Source organism: Oncorhynchus clarkii, chromosome 15 (genome assembly GCF_045791955.1).
Source record: "Oncorhynchus clarkii lewisi isolate Uvic-CL-2024 chromosome 15, UVic_Ocla_1.0, whole genome shotgun sequence".
Classification (NCBI taxonomy): domain Eukaryota; kingdom Metazoa; phylum Chordata; class Actinopteri; order Salmoniformes; family Salmonidae; genus Oncorhynchus; species Oncorhynchus clarkii.
Window position 1 is genome coordinate 30,482,318 of NC_092161.1, and position 23,217 is coordinate 30,505,534.

At 43.2% G+C, this 23,217-nt stretch overlaps 1 protein-coding gene across 1 annotated transcript in view; it reads left to right on the forward strand.

Moving 5' to 3' along the window:
- Nucleotides 1-23,217, forward strand: part of LOC139366771 (MAM and LDL receptor class A domain containing 1) — a 123,965-nt gene that overhangs the window by 55,024 nt on the left and 45,724 nt on the right. Inside the window, exons 17-22 of the mRNA XM_071104475.1 lie at nt 1,479-1,692; nt 5,509-5,756; nt 7,500-7,679; nt 9,108-9,213; nt 14,257-14,502; nt 15,314-15,471. Of these exons, the coding sequence (XP_070960576.1) occupies nt 1,479-1,692; nt 5,509-5,756; nt 7,500-7,679; nt 9,108-9,213; nt 14,257-14,502; nt 15,314-15,471 (1,152 nt within the window). The remainder of the gene's footprint in view (nt 1-1,478; nt 1,693-5,508; nt 5,757-7,499; nt 7,680-9,107; nt 9,214-14,256; nt 14,503-15,313; nt 15,472-23,217) is intronic.

Here is a 23,217-nt window from a genome sequence, read left to right on the forward strand (position 1 = left end):
GGAGTGATTCATGCTTATTCATGCTGTTCCACGCTGGATAAGAGGGTCCGCTAAATGACTAAAATATAAAACGGTTTTGTTTTGTGGACTCTTTTTTTTGGGGGGAGGGGGGAGGACCATTTGCAATTCATGCTTGACTGTTACACTAAGAGGATTTCGACTCACACAGCCACAGATTGATTGTTTGACTCTGTAAAGAGAATTAATCACATTTATTTTATAAAGCCCTTTTTTTACATCAGCAGTTGCCACAAAGTGCTTTACAGATACCGGGCCTAAACCCCAAAGAGCAAGCAAAGCAAATGCAAAAGCACAGTGGCCAGGAAAATCTCCCTAGACGGAAGCTATCTAGGAAGAAACTGCATGCTTTCCAATGGCTGAGTTCACCCTACCAGAAACAAGACAAAGACCTGACATCAACAGTGAAATAGCAATTTTAGCAACACATCCCCTGACCTTTGTACTGATGTCCATTAACCTTTGCCAACCGGGCCCAGTCAGATCAGCCATTCAGATAGAGCAATCAGTGTGTCCTTTAGCACTGAAGCGGTGTGTTCAAGAGCAGCTTTCTTACCATCAGAGCTTCAGTGCCCTTTCTCTCTCCCACAAAGCACTTAATCAGCCCAGGTCCTCTCTCATGTGAAATACAGGTAACTGTCCAAATAAAGGAAACACCAACTTAAAGTGTCTTAAAGGCGTTGGGCCACCACGAGCCACCAAAACAGCTTCAATACGCCTTGGAATAGATTCTACAAGTGTCTGGAACTCTATTGGAGGGATGCGACACCATTAGTCCATGAGGAATTCCATAATTTGGTGTTTTGTTGATGGTGGTGAAAAACACTGTCTTTAGGTGTCTCTCTAGATTCTCCCATAAGTGTCCATATACACACCCTTAAAACCGCCTATGCTCCTTTGAGACCACTCTTTTAACATCGCTGAGATCTCTTCTTCTAGCCACGGTAGCCAAAATAATAGGCAACTGTGCATTTTATACATGACCCTAAGCATGATGTGATGTTAATTGCTTAATTAACTCAGAAAACCTCACCTGTGTGGAAACACCTGCTTTCAATATACTTTGTGTCGCTCATTTACTCAAGTGTTTCCTTTATTTTGGCAGTTACTTGTACATTACTCAGCAATTTGAAGGATGAGCTGCTTGTGTAGTATACAGTTGGTGATTTTGGGCTAGATCCTAAGTGGAACTTTATTCCCTTTATAGTGCCCTTCTTTTGACCAGGTACAATTTGGGATGCCCTGATATGTTGGGTTTAATTGTGTTTATGTCATGTTTAGCCTTGCTTACCAGGATTATAGTGAAGATGGCTGAGAACGAGACTAATGACATGTTATTGTGAATTTGCTAGTTTATTTACGGTACTAGACAGTTTTGTTGATTTATAAGTATTTGGGTATTACTTCAAGCATTGAAAGACTTGGACAGATGGCTTACTTCAATCCTGTCTGTCATTTAGGTAATCTTCCAGGCCAAGCGGGGGATCAGCTACATGGGAGATGTGGTGGTGGATGACGTGACCTTCCAGAACTGCACCCCTCCCCTCAGCCCAGAGCAGCCGTGTGGGCCTGAGGAGTACACCTGCTCCAATGGATACTGCATCCCAGAGGACAACCTGTGTGACTTCCTCAACCACTGTGGAGATGGCTCCGACGAGGACCCCTACATCTGCAGTGAGTGAGAGACCCTTCGCCTGCCCGTTTGATAATAATTAATTAAAGAACAGTGTTATTTACAGCAGCTTTTGTTGAATTTTGTGTGATTTATTTTGACGTATTTATTTTGTATTTAACCAGGTAGGCCAGTTGAGAACAAGTTCTCATTTACAACTGTGACCTGGCCAAGATAAGGCAAAGCAGTGCAACAAAAACAACAACACAGAGTTCAACATAAACAAACGTACAGTCAATAACACAATAGAAAAATCTACAGTTGAAGTCGTTTTTCAACCACACCACAAATGCATTGTTAACAAACTATAATTTTGGCAAGTTGGTTAGGACATCTACTTCGTGCATGACACAAGTCATTTTCCCAAAAATTGTTTAACAGACAGATTATTTCACTTATAATTCACTGTATCACAATTCCAGTGGGTCACAAGTTGACATACACTAAGTTGACTGTGCCTTTAAACAGCTTGGGAAATTCCCGAAAATGATGTCATGGCTTTAGAAGCTTCTGATAGCCTAATTGACATCATTTGAGTCAATTGGAGGTGTACCTGTGGATGTATTTCAATGCCTACCTTCAAACTCAGTGCCTCTTTGCTTGACATCATGGGAAAATCAAAAGAAATCAGCCAAGACCTCAGAAAAAAAATTGTAGACCTCCACAAGTCTGGTTCATCATTGGGAGCAATTTCTAAATGCCTGAAGGTACCACGTTCATCTGTACAAACAATAGTACACAAGTATAAACACCATGGGGCCACACAGCCGTCATACCGCTCAGGAAGGAGACACGTTCTGTCTCCTAGAGATTAACTTACTTTTGTGCGAAAAGTCCAAATCAATCCCAGAACAACAGCAAAGGACCTTGTGAAGATGCTGGAGGAAGCAGGTACAAAAGTATCTATATCCACAGTAAAACGAGTCCTATATCGACATAGAAATAGAACTGTTTGGACATAATGACCATTTGTTATGTTTGGAGGAAAAAGGGGAGGCTTGCAAGCCGAAGAACACCATCCCAATCGTAAAGCACGGGGGTGGCAGCATCATGTTGCGGGGGTCCTTTGCTGCAGGAGGGACTGGTGCACTTCACAAAATAGATGGCATCATGAGGAAGGAAAATTATGTGGATATATTGAGGCAACATCTCAAGACATCAGTTAAAGCTTGGTCGCAAATTGTTCTTCTAAATGGACAATGATCCCAAGCATACCTCCCAAGTTGTGGCAAAATGGCTTAAGGACAACAAAGTTAAGGTATTGGAGTGGCCATCACAAAGCCCTGACCTCAATCCTATAGAATATTTGTGGGCATAACTGAAAAAGTGTGAGCGAGCAAGGAGGCCTACAAACCTGACTCAGTTACACCAGCTCTGTCAGGAGGAATGGACCAAAATTCACCCAACTTATTGTGGGAAGCTTGTGCAAGACTTAAGTTAAACAATTTAAAGGCAATGCTATCAAATACTAATTGAGTGTATGTAAACTTCTGACCCACTGGAAATGTGATAAAAGAAATAAAAGCTGAAATAAATCATTCACTCTATTATTATTCTGACATTTCAAATTCTTAAAATAAAGTGGTGATCCTAACTGACCTAAAACAGTGAATCTTTACTAGGATTAAATGTCAGGAATTGGGAAAAACTGAGTTTAAATGTATTTGGCTATGGTGTATGTAAACTTCCGACTTCAACTGTATGTACGGTGTGTGCAAATGTAGAAGAGTAGGGAGGTAAGGCAATAAATAGGCCATTACTGTGGTGGCAATGCTGTTTTTTATTAATTGTACAATCTAATGTAACATTCAACCTTAAAATGAGTAACACATCCATGGCCACATTTTGAGCATTATGTAAATATAACTGTCTTGTTATGTAATCATATTATCTTCTCAATTGCTGTAATTATCTGTGCAGAATCTGAACGACATTAATCACTTGCACCATGTAGCCTACTTTTCTAATGTATTCTCAACTGCAATCCCAGTCGTTTGGTTCTGCTATTAGATGAAGCACAGTGATAACACATTCATCTGTTGTATAAATGAACAAAATAGCTGACATTGTACTCCCATTTGAAATTTGCTGTGCTTTTAAATCATTGAAAGCACGCCGATAAACATTTCGGTGACGACTAAACCAAAAATCTGACATTGTTTTTCCATTGGAGTTTGGTTGTGCTATTAGATTAGTCTCCCTAGGCAGACAGTTGCCTCCCACAATGTATCAAAAGCTACGGCATACACTGCTCTTGCCTAGGGTCGGGTTTGCGAGACTGCTTTTACACAGTTAAAAGTATAGTGATAAATTGTCATAACTTTAGGTTGTTTTTTGAGTGGGTGAATATACAGTGCTTTTTGTTGTTGTTGTTGTTTGGCCTCTGTACTCCAGCGCTTTGGGTTTGAAATGATACAACGACTATGAGGTCAAAGCGCAGACTGTCAGCTTTCATTTGAGCAGTAGCGGGTACGTGAGTAAAATCTCTCGAGGAAGCCAAGCCAGTTAAAAAAAAGGCATATTTACAACCTTTGTTGTGATAACTGCGGCGTTCGCTCTGTAACCCGTTCGTTCGCACGCCACCGTGATATACAATAAGGCCGTTACGACAAAAAAAAAGACAACAGTCACACAGTGGCGGAATAAACGCAACTATACATGCGCTTGTTTCATCACAAAACCGGAGAGCAACATCTGCCAGTTGAAGTCCACAAACCAAATGGTGCATTCGACAAACAGTTATATAATCTGCAGCATGGCCAAGTACGTTAATGTTTTGGACAGTTTGTTAAACAACTACTGATTTACAACCACAGTTACCGCAGGGGAACTGCCTCCGCTATTCCAGCACCGTTTCAACTGAAACGTTTAAACATCATCAAATTAACGAGGCTATATATGCTTAGTTTAATACACTGAAAACAAACCTAAAGACACCTTAAACTATTTAGTCCAATTAATGTTGCTTAAAATCATGTGGCTGTCCTTGATACTGATTTCTGTCTGTGCGTGTGTGTACTAGTAAAACGTTTTTTTTTTTTTACTCACCCTACTTGTAGACTAGTTGAATGCCAATGCCATCCTCTTTCATGTTGGCACAACTGTCTATGGCTCTGTCATACAGTACATTTTTAGTTTTGGTTGTCATAGGCTACCTAGCTAAAATGCTTGCTAGCCTAACTTCCTCGCATGGGCAACAATGTACCAGGTAAGTTAGCTAGCTAGTTAGCGTGCGCTTACTAGGCAACATCTAGGCTACATATTGAATTTCAATTGTTTCAGGTCAATGGCACAATATATTAATTTATGGTCAGATCAGAATCGCAATCAAAGTCATTGGCCTGTACAGAGAATTAAGTCAAAACCACAAGTCCAAATCCCCATCTCCATCATTGGCTTGATCGTTGCGTGCTAGGAATATGGGACCAAATACTAAACTTTTGACTACTTTTGTCCCAATACTTTTAGTCCCCTTAAATGGGCTATGTACAAAAGGTGTTGTCATGTATAAACAGTTCACCCGATATAGATGAAAATACACTCAAAATAAAGCTGACAGTCTGCACTTTAACCTCATAGTCATTGTCATTTCAAATCCAAAGTGGTGGAATATAGAGCCAAAACAACAACAAATGTGTCACTGTCCCTATACCATTGGAGCTCACTGTTGGTTGTAATCTCAACCAAATATTACTCCATTATCCACATCGAAATGACGTGGTGTGCCAAGTGTGGAAGTTATTTATGTCATGGTGAGTATACTAATGACTAATTAAGCTCTCTTCCTCTCTGTCTCTCTCTCTCTCACTCTCTTACAGAGGGCTTCAGCGGACACTGCAACTTTGAGTTTGACCTCTGCTCCTGGCGCCAGTGCCTGCAGGACAATTTCGATTGGCTTATCAAAGCGGGCAGCACACCGACCACTGGCACAGGTCCATCTACTGACCACACCCTGCGGGACCCGTCTGGCCACTACCTCTATGTGGAGAGCTCTTTCCCCCAGGCAACCGGAGACGCCGCTAGAATCTCAGGACCCCTCCTCAGCCGCAGGAGCAAGCAGTGCAAGGTCAGGCAAAGGTCAGGGCAGAGACTGTAGATAACAGTTCGGGAGCCATGTGGGTGTTACTGGGTCGAGATAAAAGGGTCATATGATCAATACATGGACACAAGCGTTGGTCCTGGTCGGCCCCTGGATGGGAGACCAGATGCTGCTGGAAGTGCTTTTGGAGGGCCAGTAGGAGGCACTCTTTCCTCTGGTACCCCCCAAAAATATCCCAATGCCCCAGGGCGGTGTGGTGGGACATTTTCCTGTGTAGGGTGCCGTCTTTCGGATTCAACGTTAAACGGGTGTCCTGACTCTATGGTCACTAAAGATCCCAAGTCACTTATCTTAAGAATAGGGGTGTTAACCCCAGGGTCCTGGCTAAATTCCCAATCTGGCCATCATGGCCACCTAATTATTCCCAAATTCCAATTGGCTCATTCACCCCCCCCCCCCCCCCCCCCCCCCCTCGCCCCTATAATCCACCATACAAACCTACAGACAGATTAAGGGAGGAGGTTCAGGTAGACTATGAAGTAGAATTGGGGGAATATGTATAAAGGGCTTGGTCAGTCAGTATCTCCTCCCTCTGTGTGTGACGAGATCAGCCAGTGCAGTGGGTGAGTCCAGGAGCCATCTCTCTTCTCTCTCTGACTGAACTCACATCAGTCAGTCTGTCTGAGTCCTTCTTATTGAGTGCCTCGTTTGTACGGAACTGTGTCTGTCTCATCTCGGGCTGGACCTGCCAACCAATCACACACGCAGCTGACAGGCGCCAATTAAACAGAGCGAGGGGAGGAGGGGAAGAGAGGGGGGAGAGAAGAAGCGGTAGTTTAGTCTTCTCACTGCCTCCCGCCCTCCCTCCGCATCTAGTTGCATTTGGTAGAAAACTCCTTAGCACTGCGTTAGGAGTGGCTGACTTTGTGGGCTAGCTGTAATGAACAGGGGAAATAGAAGGAAATGAATGGAGCTACGGAGATTTTTGTTCACAACAAATGACCTTTGTATATAGATAGACCTCTTGCTTTGCTTTCATGGTCTACGGGGAGGTGAAACGAGTGATCATAATAAGAGTGTTGCAGTGAAAAGTCAATGGTAAGGCAGAAAGCATGAGTCTCAGGTGCGTGTTGCTTTGATCAGATTTACTGAATCAAATCAAATCAAACTGTATTTGTCTCATGCGCTGAATACAACAAGTGTAGATCTCACCGTGAAATGCTTACTTACAAACCCTTAACCAACAGTGCAGTTCAAGAAAAGTTCAAATATAAAAAGTAACACAATAGCATAACAATAACGAGGCTACATACAGGGGGTACCGGTACCGAGTCAGTGTGCGGGGGTACAGGTTAGTCGAGGTAATTTGTACATGTAGATAGGGGTGAAGTGACTATGCATAGATAATAAACAGCGAGTAGCAGCAGTGTACAAAACAAATGGAGGGGGGGGGGGGGGTCAATGTTAATTGCTCAGCAGTCTTGTGGGTAGAAGCTGTTAAGGAGCCTTTTGGGCCTTTACAAGTCAGGGGTATTTAAACTTCACTTTAATGAGTTGAGGAAAGTCTCATTGCTTAAATATCATGGTATTTCCCAGACTGTCTGTGCTGATCCAGCTAGAAATTTGATGGTACAGATGGAGATGTTTTAAGATGACGAGTTAGTTTAACTAATTCAACTTGGCTACACTTGCATGACTACACTATGTTTGTCACTTTCCTGTGTGTGTGTGTGTGTGTGTGTGTGTGTGTGTGTCCCTTCCCTTCTCCAGATCCGCTTCTACCTGCACATGTCTGGGGACGGCTTTGGAACCCTGAACGTGTTCCAGGTCACCAGCTCCTCAGGTCACCAGCTCCTCCTCAACCTGACTGGAGACCAGGGGAACTACTGGCAGAGGAGGGACATCCAGCTGACCTCTCAGGAAGACTTCCGGGTCACCTTCGAGGGCAAGGTGATGAACATTTGAATTGAATTCTTGTGACTTATGTTCATCTTGTGCATATCTGGCATAGTAGTTGTATCTGTGAGTGTTGCTGTTACTGTGCCATGAAAAAGTATTTGCCCACTTTCTGATTTTCTCTATTTTTGCATATTTTTTAATACTGAATGTTATCAGATCTCCAACCAAAACATAATATTAGATAAAGGGAACCTGAGTTTACAAATAATAAAAAAATATGTATTCTTTCTTTATTTAATTAGCAAAGTTAAGCAACACCCAATTCCCCTATGTGAAAAAGTAATTGCCCCCTTACACTCAATAACTGGTTGGGCCACCTTTAGCTGCAATGACTCCAACCAAATGCTTCCTGTCGTTGTTGATCAGTCTCTCAAATCACTGTGGAGGAATTCTGGCCCACTCTTACATGCAGAACTGTTTTAACTCAGCGACATTTGTGGGGTTTCAAGCATGAGCTGCTCGTTTCAAGTCCTGTCACAACATCCCAACAATTGGGATTAGGTCTGGACTTTGACGAGGCCATTCCAAAACTTACAATGTGTTGCTTTTTAGCCATTTTCATGTAGACTTGATTGTGTTTTGGATCATTGTCTTGCTGCATGACTCAGCTGCGCTTCAGCTCACAGATGGATTGCCTGACATTCTCCCGTCGAATTCTCTGATGCAGAGCAGAGAATTCATGGTTCCCGCAAAGGCATAAAAGCATCCCAAAACCATCACACTATCAAATCAAATGTTATTGGTCACATACACATATTTAGCAGATGAGTACGCACCCTTGTGGGGTCCCTATGTTGAGGATCAGCGAAGTGGAGGTGTTTTTTCCTACCTTCACCACCTGGTGGTGGCCTGTCAGGGAGTCCAGGACCCAGTTGCAGAGGGCAGGGTTCAGACCCAGGCCTCCAAGCTTGATGATGAGCTTGGAGGGTACTATGGTGTTGAAGGCTGAGCTGTAGTCAATGAACAGCATTCTTACATAGGTATTCCTCTTGTCCAGATGGGATAGGGCAGTGTGCAGTGCAATGGCGATTACATCGTCAGTGGATCTATTGGGGTGGTAAGAAAACTGAAGTGGGTCTAGGGTGTCAGGTAAGGTAGAGGTGATATGGTCCTTAACTAACCTCTCAAAGCAATTCATGATGACAGAAGTGAGTGCTAGAGTGGCTTTCTTGGGTACAGGAACAATGGTGGACATCTTGAAGCAAGTTGGGACCGCAGACTGGGGACCTGCTTGACCGTTGGTATGAGGTTCTTGCCGTGGAATGCAGTGTTTGGCTTTCGCCAGGCATAATGGGACCCATTAGAAAGGTGGCAAGCACTTTTTCATGGCACTGTATATGTTTACTCTCTTTATCTTATCTGACTTGCCACAACTAAAGTTCCCTGTGGAACAATTATACTATTTTATTCTATCCTAAGGTGGGCCCCAGCGCCAAGGGGGACATCTGTCTGGATGACATCACCTTCTCACCAGGCTGCCTGCTCTCGTCTACGTCAGAAGCACTGGAGACTCCACCCCCATCAGGTATGATGTCACTCCGGGTGCATTTCAATAGTCTTAAGTGACCTCCTCGTCTCCTTGTCTCCTCTCCTTCATAATAGTCTGAAAACCTACCCACTGGGAATTGACTTTGGCCTGTTCAGTTTTTTTGCGTTAGTGCAGATGAAGGAAAGGAGGAGGGAGAAGAAAGAACTAAGTAGTACATTATTTAGGGAACAGGGCTTAATCTGAGACGTTAGTCATGGTTTTGCGGGCATAAATGACTGAGTGAACCAAGCGGTATCAGTCAGTGAATAAAGAACGGCTTGGTCTCCATTCAGATGATTGTACGTTTCCTCTGCATTCTTCCTGTTCTTTACGAGCCAACCCTTGAGAGACGAGAGAAAGGGACAACAACGTGTACTGATTTAGCCCCGTTGTCACAGTGGTGCATAGCAGCTATAATTGCCCTTTCTAATGTATAGCTTTACTGTTGTATTGGGTGTCGGAGTGGAAGAGAGAAGAGGCGGGAGAGAAAAGGGGGGTTTTGAGGGGATGGGGAAGGCTTTGTGTGTGGCCTCTTTAAGGGACCTCTAGTGATCTGCTGGGCTGGACTATAGGGGCCTTATACACAATAGTCCTGTTGTGTGCGTCTATGTCTCTTTCTTGCTTCCTTCCTTTCTCTCTCTCTCTCTCTCTCTCTCTCTCTCTCTCTCTCTGACTTACTCACAGCCTCATAATGTGTTTGAGAATGCAACCTAGCCTGCTGTGAGTCTGCCAACAGGCACGGGCATTAATGAGTCATCACATGACTTTAATGGAGTCTCAGCCCAATGGTAGTCGGCGGGAGTCGGCGGGAGTCAGTGTGAATATGAGGATGTTGTTAATGATATGTTGATATCCAGCTTGCTCTTTCTTTTGACAATTGCCGTGCGTGCATTTGCGTTTGCTGAAATGCTACACTTGTTTTAGGATTATCCTTATGTCAGTCGGAGTTTGTGGTTCACAAACATTTGTGCGTTATGTCACCCCCCACCAAGAAAACAAAATAATTTGTCTCTCCCAAATGGAACTATATGCAAACCCGTAATTTAAGAAACCCCTGCAATGCAGAGAGAGACCTATGCCAAAATGCCTTTGACAGACATAGTTGAGAAAATGGCTGTCTTTTCTCTTACATGAAATATTATTTTGGCCAGACCAATGGCAGTACACATTAGTCCTCTCACTGGACTTTTTGATGTTAAACACACTTGTATATTATATTCCTTGGTCATTGATAGCACTGGAAAGGGAATATTAGAATAATATTCTAATATAGTCAGAATTACACAATGTAGTCAAATGTCTTAATAAAACAAAATGAGATACAAGCAACAGAGAGCAGGGGAAGATCTAAGGGAGCGATACAGATGGTTGGTGTACGTGCATTAGAAGACGAGGCCACTGCTACCATTACCCCAACATTATTATTCCATTTGGAACGACTCAATCCCAAGGACGGCAGCCCCACAATCTCCAAGATCAATGACAAAATAAATCCGATCACCAGGCAAGCAAGGTCGACCTGGCTTTCTCTCTTCTTCCTTTAAAAAAAAAATCTATGTTCTATGATGAACAAAATGCGGCTGAACTTGTTTTCGCTCTTCCTCCTCTCCCCCCTTTCCTCAGAAAGAACGTGATAGCATCTGAAAATACTTGTGCAATTGTCTCAGATAAATCAAGCTTAAAATCAAGCTCATATGTTAATATCCATGCCTTTTATGAGATGCTACTCTCTGGCTGTCTCCCAAATGGTACTCGATTCCCTATATATTGCAGTATTTTTGACCCAATGTTGCCATTTAATATGTAGCTTATGACGTATAATGGCATGTAACGACCGTGGACTAATCACATCAAAAAATGGTGGAGAATGGGCCTGTTGTTGAGGAGGACAGGGAGATGAGAGACAGCCTATTCAGATGAGAGGGAATGAGCCAAAGTGATGGAAAGCCATGTGGGACAAATGTAATCAGACAGCAGTGGGACGGCACCTGATACAAGAGGAGATTCATGGCTGGAACAGGTCATTACCGTAAGATTGCTGAGAGTCTGGATGCGGCTGCTCTGTGATGGTTATGGATCATGTTGTCAGTAACACACAACCCACCAGACAATAAACACAGATGCCACAGATTCTTATACTCCCCAATCCACCAGAGGACAATATCTAACCCAGGGTGAGTATATGGGGTCGAAGGGCAGTGGGTCATTACAGTACCTGTGTACCAGTGGAGGCTGCTGAGTGGAGGACAGCTCATAATAATGGCTAGAATGGAATGGCATCAACTAAATTAGATCTACTTTTAATGTACAGGCTTCTGAGCCAACATATCCCATAATGATCATCATATAAAAGTTCATTAATCCTCGGTATTGGGAGAGAGAGGTGAGGTGAATGGGGGAATAAATAGAGTTTGGCTTTGCTGTTATGATAGAACATATCAGACCTGGGTTCAAAAACTATTTTAAATCTTTCAAATACTTTGAGTGTTTACTCCATCCTGCTTGGAGTGCTAAGTGGGCAGGGTTTGCAGTTTTGGGACCTTTCTGATTGGTCCATTAAGCCCAGCTAGCTCAATCAAGCACATAGACATTATTTAAATTATTTATTACCATTTGAACCCCCGTCTGGAGCATACAGTACAAAATCAGCTATTTACAAAGGCAGAAACAACTTTCAACATTTGAAATGACTTGAATGTATGGAAATGATTGTCATGGTAGACCAAACTCTTTCTTCGTTACCTTTGAGAGGCAAAATGGTTTTCTGTTTTTTCAATGTCCATGTATGGGCCCAAATTGCACCCTATTCCCTTTTGTGATGCCCTAATTTTGACGGTAGGGCTCTGGTCAAAATTAGTGCACTATATAGGGAATAGGGTGCACATCATGCCACTATGGTGGGACCATATTCCTTCTGGTCCTGTGCACCTGAAGAAGTGGAAGAGAATATTAGAGGGGATTTATCCCCCTTTCTTTGCTTGAATTACTGGGACCACCCCTCTTCATCACGCATCATCACGCCTCTCTAATACTCCCAAACCCCAGGTCTGACCCCACTGGAATGCCTGGCTCCTATACAGCCACAATCCCCTCTTCTCAGCCGTCTACTCCCCCTCCTTCTGACACAAAGCCTTACTGCTCCCCTCCTTTGTCCTCCTAAGCCACTGACTGAAAGAGAGGCTAATGTATCATTCAGATCGTCTGCCTGCTTGGCTTACTTTTTATATTCAATTTGAATTCTTGGCCTTTCAGGTCTCTTTGGTTGTTTTGAGATTCAGGATCAGCTTTGCCTTTTAGATCACAATTAATAACATTGCATGCAGAAACGGGGGGGGAACTGATACTAGATCAGCACTCCTAGTCTGAGACACTTGATGTCGTTTCGACGAATGGCTTGACTAAACTGTAGGGATTTTACGAACTCCACTAGATGTCATTAGCCCGACATTGTGAAGGTGAAGTTCTGATCATGCATAGGTGAGCTCACCATCTCAATACCTGCATTATTTAATAGCAACTGCCTCTTTATTGTCACCTTGGGCCTTTTCATCCAGTCTGTGTGTGTGTGCATGTACACTACATTACCAAAAGTATGTGGACACCTACTCGTCGAACATCTCATTCCAAAATCACGGCATTAATATGGAGTTGCGCCGGGTTGAGGTCAGGGCTCTAGGCAGGCCAGTCAAGTTCTTCCACACCGATCTTGACAAACCATTTCTGTATGGACCTCACTTTGTGCACGGTGGTATTGTCATGCTGAAACAGGAAAGGGCCTTCCCCAATCTGTTGCCACAAAGTAGCAAGCACAGAATAATCTAGAATGTCATTGTATGCTGTAGCGTTAAGATTTTCCTTCACTGGAACTAAGGGGCCTAGCCCGAACCATGAAAAACAGCCCTAGACCATAAATCCTCCTCCCCCAAAGTTTACAGTTGGCACCATGGATTTAGGCAGGTAGCGTTCTCCTGGGTTCCACCAAACCCATATTTGTCTGTCAGACTGCCAGATGGTGAAGCATGATTTGTCACTCCAGAGAACGCATTTCCACTGCCTCCAGAGTCAAATGGCGGCGAGTTTTACACCACTCCAGCAGCATTGCGCATGGTGAATTTAGGTTTGTGTGCAGCTACTCATTTCATGAACTCCCGATGAACAGCTTTTGTGCTGACGTTGCTTCTAGAGGCAGTTTGGAACTCGGTAGCGAGTGCTGCAACCGAGGACGGTGCCACATTAAAAGTCACTGAGCTCTTCAGTAAGTCCATTCTACTGCCAATGTTTGTCTATGGAGATTGGATGGGTGTGCTCGATGTTTTACAGCTCTCAGCAACGAGGTGTTGCTGAAATAGCAAGATCCACTAATTTGAAGGGGTGTCCACATAATTTTGTATATATATATATAGTGTATTTCTGATGATTGTTAGGTCTTAAGACCAGAGCCAACCCAAATCCACAGGGAATTCACACTACTGTTTGTGCACTGAATGGATACACACTATTTGTTTTGATTTCAATACTTCATTGATTTCCTATCTCACTGTCCTTTGTCCAGTCTGGTCCTGCTTATCACCCTAGTCTCTTGGCTGCATGTTGCAGCATGATCCATAACATTTTTACAGCACTTTGTGTCCCAAATGGCACCCTATATCCTATACAGTATAGTGCACTACTTTTGGCCAAGGCCCAAAAGTACTGCACTTTATAGGGAATAGAGTGCCATTTGGGACACAGACCTAGTGCTGGGCAGCCTGAACGTACCCTCTTTCATTTGAGTGGTGCTTCACTTCACTAATGGCTGACCCCTGACCTCTGCTCTACATGATGTATGAGGAAGCTAATGTATGCCAACATCATGCTAGCTACACACACAGATCCTGACGCTGCTGCAGTTTCCCTTTGCCTTCATGTGCTGGATGCTATACAATAGATTGACTTTGTGTAATTCTCAATACATGGGCTCTCCCTTAGTCAGTGTGTGTGTGTTAGTGTGTCTGTCTCATGCAAGTATTATGCGTTATAATCAGTGTGTGTATTCCCTAGGCTCCTGTCCTCTGGGCCACCTGCAGTGTGAGAACGGCCAGTGTTTCCATCCAGACAAGAGCTGTGACTTCATAGACGTTTGCGCCGACGGCACTGATGAAAAGGATTGTGGGACTTCCTGCTCTTTCGAGAATGGTCGCTGTGGTTGGAAGAGCTCCCTGGCTGACAACTTTGATTGGACATTGGGTGTGGGCTCGGTCCAGGGCATAAGACCTCCATTTGACCACACTCTGAAGAATGAGTATGGTAGTGTATTAGTGTATTTCTCTCTGCAATTCCTATGTGAATTCCCCTTATAGTCCACACTTTTTATAAAAACATGAAACTTGGTACAGTTGCACAGTTTGGAGCTCTGAGCACAATAAAACATCCTCTTGCCATGGTGGCTATTTCTCTATCCGACCATAACCGAACAATGTATTTTTTACTTCATACTGTATCTGCTGAACCAAAGCATAGAATGGAGTCCAATAACATACTTAAATTGATTTGAGGAAGTGTATAAAATTTAGCTTTTTTACATTCCCTACCTGCTCTGAATAAATGAAAACCCGTATCCCAGAATTTTATGAGATAGTTGGATCACATTTCTTGGCTCAAGATGGAGAGGATTGCATTCCATACATAGGGCTCTGGTCAGTAGTGTATTGCGCTATATAGGGAATAGGATAGGATGCCATTAGGAATGCATCTCCGTCGATGTATCACAGACAAGATATTGAATGGCTATTCATCTGCAGTATCTTGAGAAGCTTTTGAATTGACTTAGAGCCACATATGAATGATTAGACTCTTCCAGTCTGTTGAATGTTCTAGATCACTGACTCCCATTGAATCCAGCATGTTCTTTTGACTTGGTAAACTTTTCTGTGCCCTCTGTAATGGCAACCACTGAAGGCACCAAGGGGCAATTGCAGTGATCGCCACCCCATGACCTCACTGTAATTTGTCATCAGAAGCAAGAACAGTCTGAGGAGGTGGCTATCAATCTGCTTCACCTCTCTCTCTCTCTCTCTCTCTCTCTCGCTCTCTCGCTCTCTCGCTCTCTCGCTCTCAGGTCATTTTGTCTATCTGGAAGCTACTCCAGTGGGATTTAAAGGTGATAAGGCTCACATGAAGAGCTCTGTGTGGAAGGAGTCCAGTGCCACCTGCAAGCTCACCTTCTGGTACTACATTTCCCACAAAGCATCAGGAACCATCCGCTTACTGGTCAAGGTAAAAATGTTATTTTACTTCTTGTTGAGGGATGGACATAATATGGAATAGTATACAGTTGAAGTCGGAAGTTTACATACACCTTAGCCAACTACATTTTTCACAATTCCACAATTTCATTAATCCTAGTAAAAATTCCCTGTCTTAGGTCAGTTAGGATCACCACTTTATTTCCATCCCTAACTAGAACATCTCCTGACAAGATAGAACTGCCAAAGGGGGCGGTGTTGCAATCTACTGCAGAGATAGCCTGCAGAGTTCTGTCTTACTATCCAGGTCTGTGCCCAAACAATTTGAGCTTCTACTTTTAAAAAGCCACATTTTCCAGAAACTTTATTTTAAGAATGTAAAATGTCAGAATAATAATAGAGAGAATTATTTATTTCAGGTTCTATTTCTTTCATCACATTCGCAGTGGGTCAGAAGTCAATTGTAATTTGGTAGAATTGACTTTAAATTGTTTAACTTGGGTAAAACGTTTTGGGTAGCCTTCCACAAGCTTCTCACAATAAGTTGGGTGAATTTTGGCCACCTTGCTCGCACACACTTTTTCAGTTCTGCCCACAAATGTTCTATAGGATTGAGGTCAGGGCTTTGTAATGGCCACTCCAATACCTTGACTTTGTTGTCTTTAAGCCATTTTTCACTTTCCAGAAACAAGTTATAGGCCACCCTCTGCCCCCAGCTGTGCCCTGGACACCATATGTGAATTGATTGCCCCCCATCTATCTTCAGAGCTTGTTCTGCTAGGTGACCTAAACTGGGACATGCTTAACACCCAGACATCCTACAATCTAAGCTTGATGCCCTCAATCTCACACAAATAATCAATGAACCTACCAGGTACCACCCCAAAGCCATAAACATGGGCACCCTCATAGATATCATCCTAACCAACTTGCCCTCTAAATACACCTCTGCTGTTTTCAACCAAGATCTCAGCGATCACTGCCTCATTGCCTGCATCTGTAATGGGTCAGCGGTCAAACGACCTCCACTCATCACTGTCAAACGCTCCCTGAAACACTTCAGCGAGCAGGCCTTTCTAATCGACCTGGCCCGGGTATCCTGGAAGGATATTGACTTCATCCCGTCAGTAGAGGATGCCTGGTTATTTTTTTTAAATGCCTTCCTCACCATCTTAAATAAGCATGCCCATTCAAGACATTTAGAACCAGGAACATATATAGCCCTTGGTTCTCTCCAGACCTGACTGCCCTTAACCAACACAAAAACATCCTATGGCGTTCTGCATTAGCATCGAACAGCCCCCGTGATATGCAACTTTTCAGGGAAGTTAGGAACCAATATACACTGGCAGTTAGAAAAGCTAAGGCTAGATTTTTCAAGCAGAAATTTGCTTCCTGCAACAGAAACTCAAAAAAGTTCTGGGACACTGTAAAGTCCATGGAGAATAAGAACACCTCCTCCCAGCTGCCAACTACACTGAGGATAGGAAACTCTGTCACCACCGATAAATCCACGATAATTGACAATTTCAATAAGCATTTTTCTACGGCTGGCCATGCTTTCCACCTGGCTACCCCTACCCCAGTCAACAGCACTGCACCCCCCACAACAACTCGCCCAAGCCTTCCCCATTTCTCCTTCTCCCAAATCCAGAGCTGATGTTCTGAAAGAGCTGCAAAATCTGGACCCTCTACAAATCAGCCGGGCTAGACAATCTGGACCATATCTTTCTAAAACTATCTGCTGAAATTGTTGCAACCCCTATTACTAGCCTGTTCAACCTCTTTCGTGTAGTCTGAGATTCAGCTGGCTAGCTCCGGAATAATTGATCTTTGCTCCTGGACCGACGTAAGCCAATAGTCACTCGGATAGCAGCTAGCGAGCTGCAAGATCCAGGTGTAAATGTCCAGAGCTTGCGGTAGAATTCCGGGGTTATGGAGAGAAATAGGTCCGGTATGCTCTGGTCTGAGTCGCGTTGTACAAAACTGCCGATAGCTTTTCGAGCTAAAGGATAGCTGATGACCGCCAACCGTGGTTAGCTGAATACTAATGTTAGCCAGTGAATTGGCTAGCTTCTGGCTAGCTTCTGTTGTGGATTTGAGGTGAAAAATACTTTTTAAATAAATTGGTGAGGCGGGTTGCAGGAGTGTTTTGAAGTTGAGTTTTTAGAAGAAAAAAGATATGCGAAGAAAATGTGTAAATATATATACATGGGACACGACAAGACGAGGACAAAGGACATCTGACTGCTATGCCATCTTGGATCTAGAAATATACTACCCATCACTGCGACCTGTACGCTCTCGTTGGCTGGCACTCGTTTCATACTCGCAGCCAAACCCACTGGCTCCAGGTCATCTACAAGTCTCTGCTAGGTAATGCCCCGCCTTATCTCAGCTCACTGGTCACCATAGCGGCAGCCACCCGTAGCACGCGCTCCAGCAGGTATATCTCACTGGTCACCCCCAAAGCCAATTCTTCCTTTGGCTGCCTTTCCTTTCTCTGCCTTTCTCTGCTGCGAATGACTGGAACGAACTGCAAAAATCACTGAAGCTGGAGACTCATATCTCCCTCACTAGCTTTAAGCATCAGCTGTCAGAGCAGCTCACAGATCACTGCACCTGTACATAGCCCATCCAACTACCTCACCTCCTACTGTATTTATTTACTGTATTTATACTGTATTTATCTTGCTCCTTTGCACCCCAGTATCTCTACTTGCACATTAATATTCTGCACATCTACCATTCCAGTGTTTAATTGCTATATTGTAATTACTTCGCCACCATGGCCCATTTACTGCCTTAACTTCCTTATCCTACCTCATTTGCACACACTGTATATGTACTTTTTCTACTGCATTATTGACTGTATGTTTGTTTATTCCATGTGTAACTCTGTGTTGTTGTATGTGTCGAACTGCTTTGCTTAATCTTGGCCAGGTCGCAGTTGTAAATGAGAACTTGTTTTCAACTAGCCTACCTGGCTAAATAAAGGTGAAATGAAAATGTACAGTTGCAAACCGTAGTCTGGCTTTTTTTATGGCGGTTTTGAAGCAGTGGTTTCTTCCTTGCTGAGCGGCATTTCAGGTTATGTGGATATAGGACTCGTTTTACTGTGGATATAGATACTTTTGTACCGGTTTCCTCCAGCATCTTCACAAGGTCCTTTGCTGTTGTTCTAGGATTGATTTGCACTTTTCACACCAAAGTACGCACCAAAGAACGCATCTCCTTCCTGAGTGGTATGACTGCTGCGTGGTCCCATGGTGTTTATACTTGCGTACTATTGATTGTACAGATGAACGTGGTACCTTCAGGCATTTGGAAATTGCTCCCAAGGATGAACCAGAATTGTTGAGGTCTGCAATTTCTTTTCTGAGGTCTTGGCTGATTTATTTTGATTTTCCCATGATGTCAAGTAAAGTGGCACTGAGATTGAAGGTAGGCCTTGAAATACATCCACAGGTACACCTCCAATTGACTCAAATGATGTCAATTAGCCTATCAGAAGCTTCTAAAGCCATGACATCATTTTCGGGCATTTTCCAAGCTGTTTAAAGGCACAGTCAACTTAGTGTATGTAAACTTCTGACCCACTGGAATTGTGATGCAGTGAAATAATCTGTCTGTAAACAATTGTTGGAAAGATGACTTGTGTCATGCACAAAGTAGATGTCCTAACCGACTTGCCAAAACTGTAGTTTGTTAACAAGACATTTGTGGAGTGGTTGAAAAACAAGTATTAATGATTCCAACCTAAGTGTATGTAAACTTCCGACTTCAACTGTATGTGCATTTACATTGAATGCAGCAAGAAATATATCTGTTTGCACTTTGAAGCACACAATGTCCATAGGATGTCATTGCTGATGACTTGCGTAGATGGGCTGACTCCCAAATGGCACCCTGTTCCCTATAAAGTGCACAGGCTCTCTTGATTCTTGCTTTGTATTTTTGTTTACTCTCAAACATGATTAAACTTGGCATGGTAGTGCTCAAGGTTAAGGTGCAAACAATGCTTTAGATCTGCAGGTTTGTGAGTGTCCGTGTGTGTGATACTCTTGTTCTTTAGCTACGGCAGGGTACAGGCCATGAATGCTGATCATACACACGCACGCAAACACACACTGTTCTGTGCGTTAGCGTACACATGTGGTACTGTGTGTATGTGTGCTTGACACTGTGTGTGTGATCGTGCGCTCGTGTGTGTTAGCGTTCACGAATGGTTCCCTGTGTGTGTGAGCTTGCACACACAGCAAGAACCATTCTGTGCAATTTGCAAAGCAGGTCAGGAAGTCATCATGTAAATTTCAGCAAAGCCTCTTATCCCTCTTCTAGCAGCAAGGGGTGGTATCCCACCTACAGGAATTAGCATTTCATTAAGCTTCCCCTGATAAAGGAGGCGACTGTTATGCTAATAACCCAGATAATGCCTTATGCAGGAAACTGGACTGCCTGCGGTAACACTAGCTAGCGTAACAGAGCTCATGGTGCATGGTGAGTGTGTAAGAAAGAGAGCTACAGGCGATGAGAGCAAAATTTCACCCTATTTCCTGCATGTATATAGTGCCTGGTTAAAAGTAGTGCACTATACAGGGAATTGGGTGCATTTGAGATGCACCTTAGGAGTCCAGTGCACCAGAGCCTGAAGCTAACCGTGCTTTGTCAGAGGTTGGTTGCTAAGGGGATGGATGTTCAGAAATTATTTAAACCTATACATATATTTTAGGCAATGGTGTCATCTCTGTGATTACTCTAGGTGACTGTACTAAGTTAAAATAACAGAATTCAATCATTTGTTTTCACAGAAACCATTACAGGATATAAAAAAACAGCAACAGACACTTTACAAAAATACATATGGGGACAGGGGACTGTACACGTGCAGTGATAGAAGGGATGATCAACATTATTCACATCACAGATCAGGAATCACATATGGGTCTGTGAAGTGCAGTTCCATACATGAAGGTAATGTGCTATGTCCATTTATTTCATTGTACTGCCCCCACTCATTTAACTGAGCTGCATTGCTTGGATTTTGAGCCCACCACGCTATTCCATAGGATCACTCTCATGATGGAGGTGTGGGGACAAAATGTCACGTGTGATCATGGACATGAGTTCTAAGTTAACAGTAGTATCAGGTCAGAGTGGGAGAAAAAGGCAGTCATGGTGGGCCATTTATTAATGTAGATGTGTGTGTGTGTGTGTGTGTGTGTGTGTGTGTGTGTGTGTGTGTGTGTGTGTGTGTGTGTCTGTGTATGCAACCGAGCGACACTCTGATCTCTTTGTCACTGTGTTCGTATGAAGTATGAGGAGCTCTAGTCTGTACAGGGCAAGTTGAGAGTACACGCGCACACACACACTGTTCTGTGTGCTGTGGATATTGGCTAAAATTGTCAAAGACCCCAACCACCCAAGCCATAGACTATTTTCTCTGCCTCCGCACGGCAAGAGGTGCCAGTGCATCAAGTCTGACACCAACAGGCTGTTGAATGGCTTCTATCCCCAAGCAATACGACTGATAAATAGCTAACAAAATAGCTACACACACCGAGTTTACCTTGTATCTTTATTGACCTTTTATTTTAGTCTCTATGCACAATCACTGGGCCCTACACACTCACACCCACTGTCACTCCAACACACACACAAACACTCACTCCATCATTTGCTCACTCGCACATAATATGCACATACATGTATACTGACGACTCTACACACTCGCACGCCCGCTCACATACAAGCTGCTGCTACTCTGTTTATCTTATATCCTGTTGCCTAGTCACCTTACCTCTAAACAGTACCAGTCAAAAGTTTGGACACACCTACCGTTTCAAGGGTTTTTCTTAATATTTCACTATTTTCTACACTACACTACACTATTTCTACTATGAAATAAAACATATTCTTCAAAGTAGCCACCCCTTGCCTTGATGACAACTTTGCACACTCTTGGCATTTTCTCAACCAGCTTCATGAGGTAGTTAAATTGAGGAATGTCTTTCCTTCTTAATGCGTTTGAGCCAATCAGCTGTGTTGTGACAAGGTAGTGGTGGTATACAGAAGATAGCCCTATTTGGTAAAAGACCAAGTCCATATTATGGCAAGAAGAGCTCCAATAAGCAAAGAGAAAAGACAGTCAATCATTACTTTAAGACATGAAGGTCAGTCAATGCGGAAACTGTCAAGAACTTGTGCTAAACCAACAAGCGCTATGACGAAACTGCCCGCCACAGTTAAGGAAGACCCAGAGTTACCTCTGCTGCAGAGGATAAGTTCATTAAAGTTACCAGCCTCAGAAATTTATTTTCAGCCCAAATAAATGCTTCACAGAGTTCAAGTAGCAGACACGTCTCAACATCAACTGCTCAGAGGAGTATGCATGAATCAGGCCTTCATGGTTGAATTGCTGCAATGAAACCACTACTAAAGGACATAAATAATAAGAGACTTGCTTGGGCCAAGAGACATGAGCAATGGACATTAGACCGGTGGAAATATGTCCTTTGGTCTGATGAGTCCAATTCCCGATTTTTGGTTCCAACCACCGTGTCTTTATGAGACGCAGAGTAGGTGAACGGATGTTTTCCACAGCATGGAGGAGGAAGTGTGATGGTGTGGGGGTGCTTTGGTGTTGACACTGCCATTTTTTTATTTAGAATTCAAGGCACACTTAGCCATGCTAGTTATCACAGCATTCTGCAGCAATACGCCATCCCATCTGGTTTGCGCTTAGTGGCACTACTCATTTGTTTTTCCACAGGACAATGACCCAAAACACACCTCCAGGCTGTGTAAGGGCTATTTGACCAAAAAGGAGAGTGGTAGGTGGCTGCATCAGATGATCTGGCCTCCACAATCACCCAACCTCAACCCAATTGAGATGGTTTGGGATGAGTTGGACCTCAGAGTGAAGGAAAGGTAGCCAACAAGTGCTCAGCATATGTGGGAACTCCTTCAAGACTGTTGGAAAAGCATTCCAGGTGAAGCTGGTTGAGAGAATGCCAAGAGTGTGCAAAGCTGTCAAGACAAAGGGTGGCTACTTTGAAGAATGTAAAATATAAAATATATGGTTTAACACTTATTTTGGTTACTACATAATTCCATGTGTGTTATTTCATAGTTTTAATGTCTTCACTATTATTATACATTGTAGAAAATATGAAAAATCCTTGAATGAGTAGGTGTGTCCAAACTTTTGACTGGTACTGTACCTCCATCACTACAATATCTCTGCACATGTAAATATAGTATTGGAACTCAGTTTTTAAATATTTCCTGTACATAGTATGCTTAATTACTGTGTGTATTTCTATTTTTGTCCCCGTGTTTATTCCCCTTCTACTAATGCATTGTAATTGATTATTGCATTGTTGGGCTGTGACTTTGCAAGAAAGGCATTTAACTGTACTTGTGCATGTGACATTAAAACTTGGATAATGGCCTATGCCATTCTGAAGGACACAGTGTAATATGAACAGAGAGTTGGTCTTCAAGGGTGTTTGCAGAACAAAGGGAACTAACTGAACTGCAATTATGACTCAGGAGTCCTTGATGGGTAGGGAGGAGGGTGAACTGCATATACCTGCCTTAATCACTAAACACTTTTCCTCTGAATTTACAGTGCCTTCAGAAATTATTCACACTGTTGACTTGTTCCACATTTTGTTGTGTTATAGCCTGAATTTAAAATGTGTTCAATTGTGATTTTGTGTCACTGGCCTACACACAATACCCCATAATGTCAAAGTGGAATTATGTTTTTAGA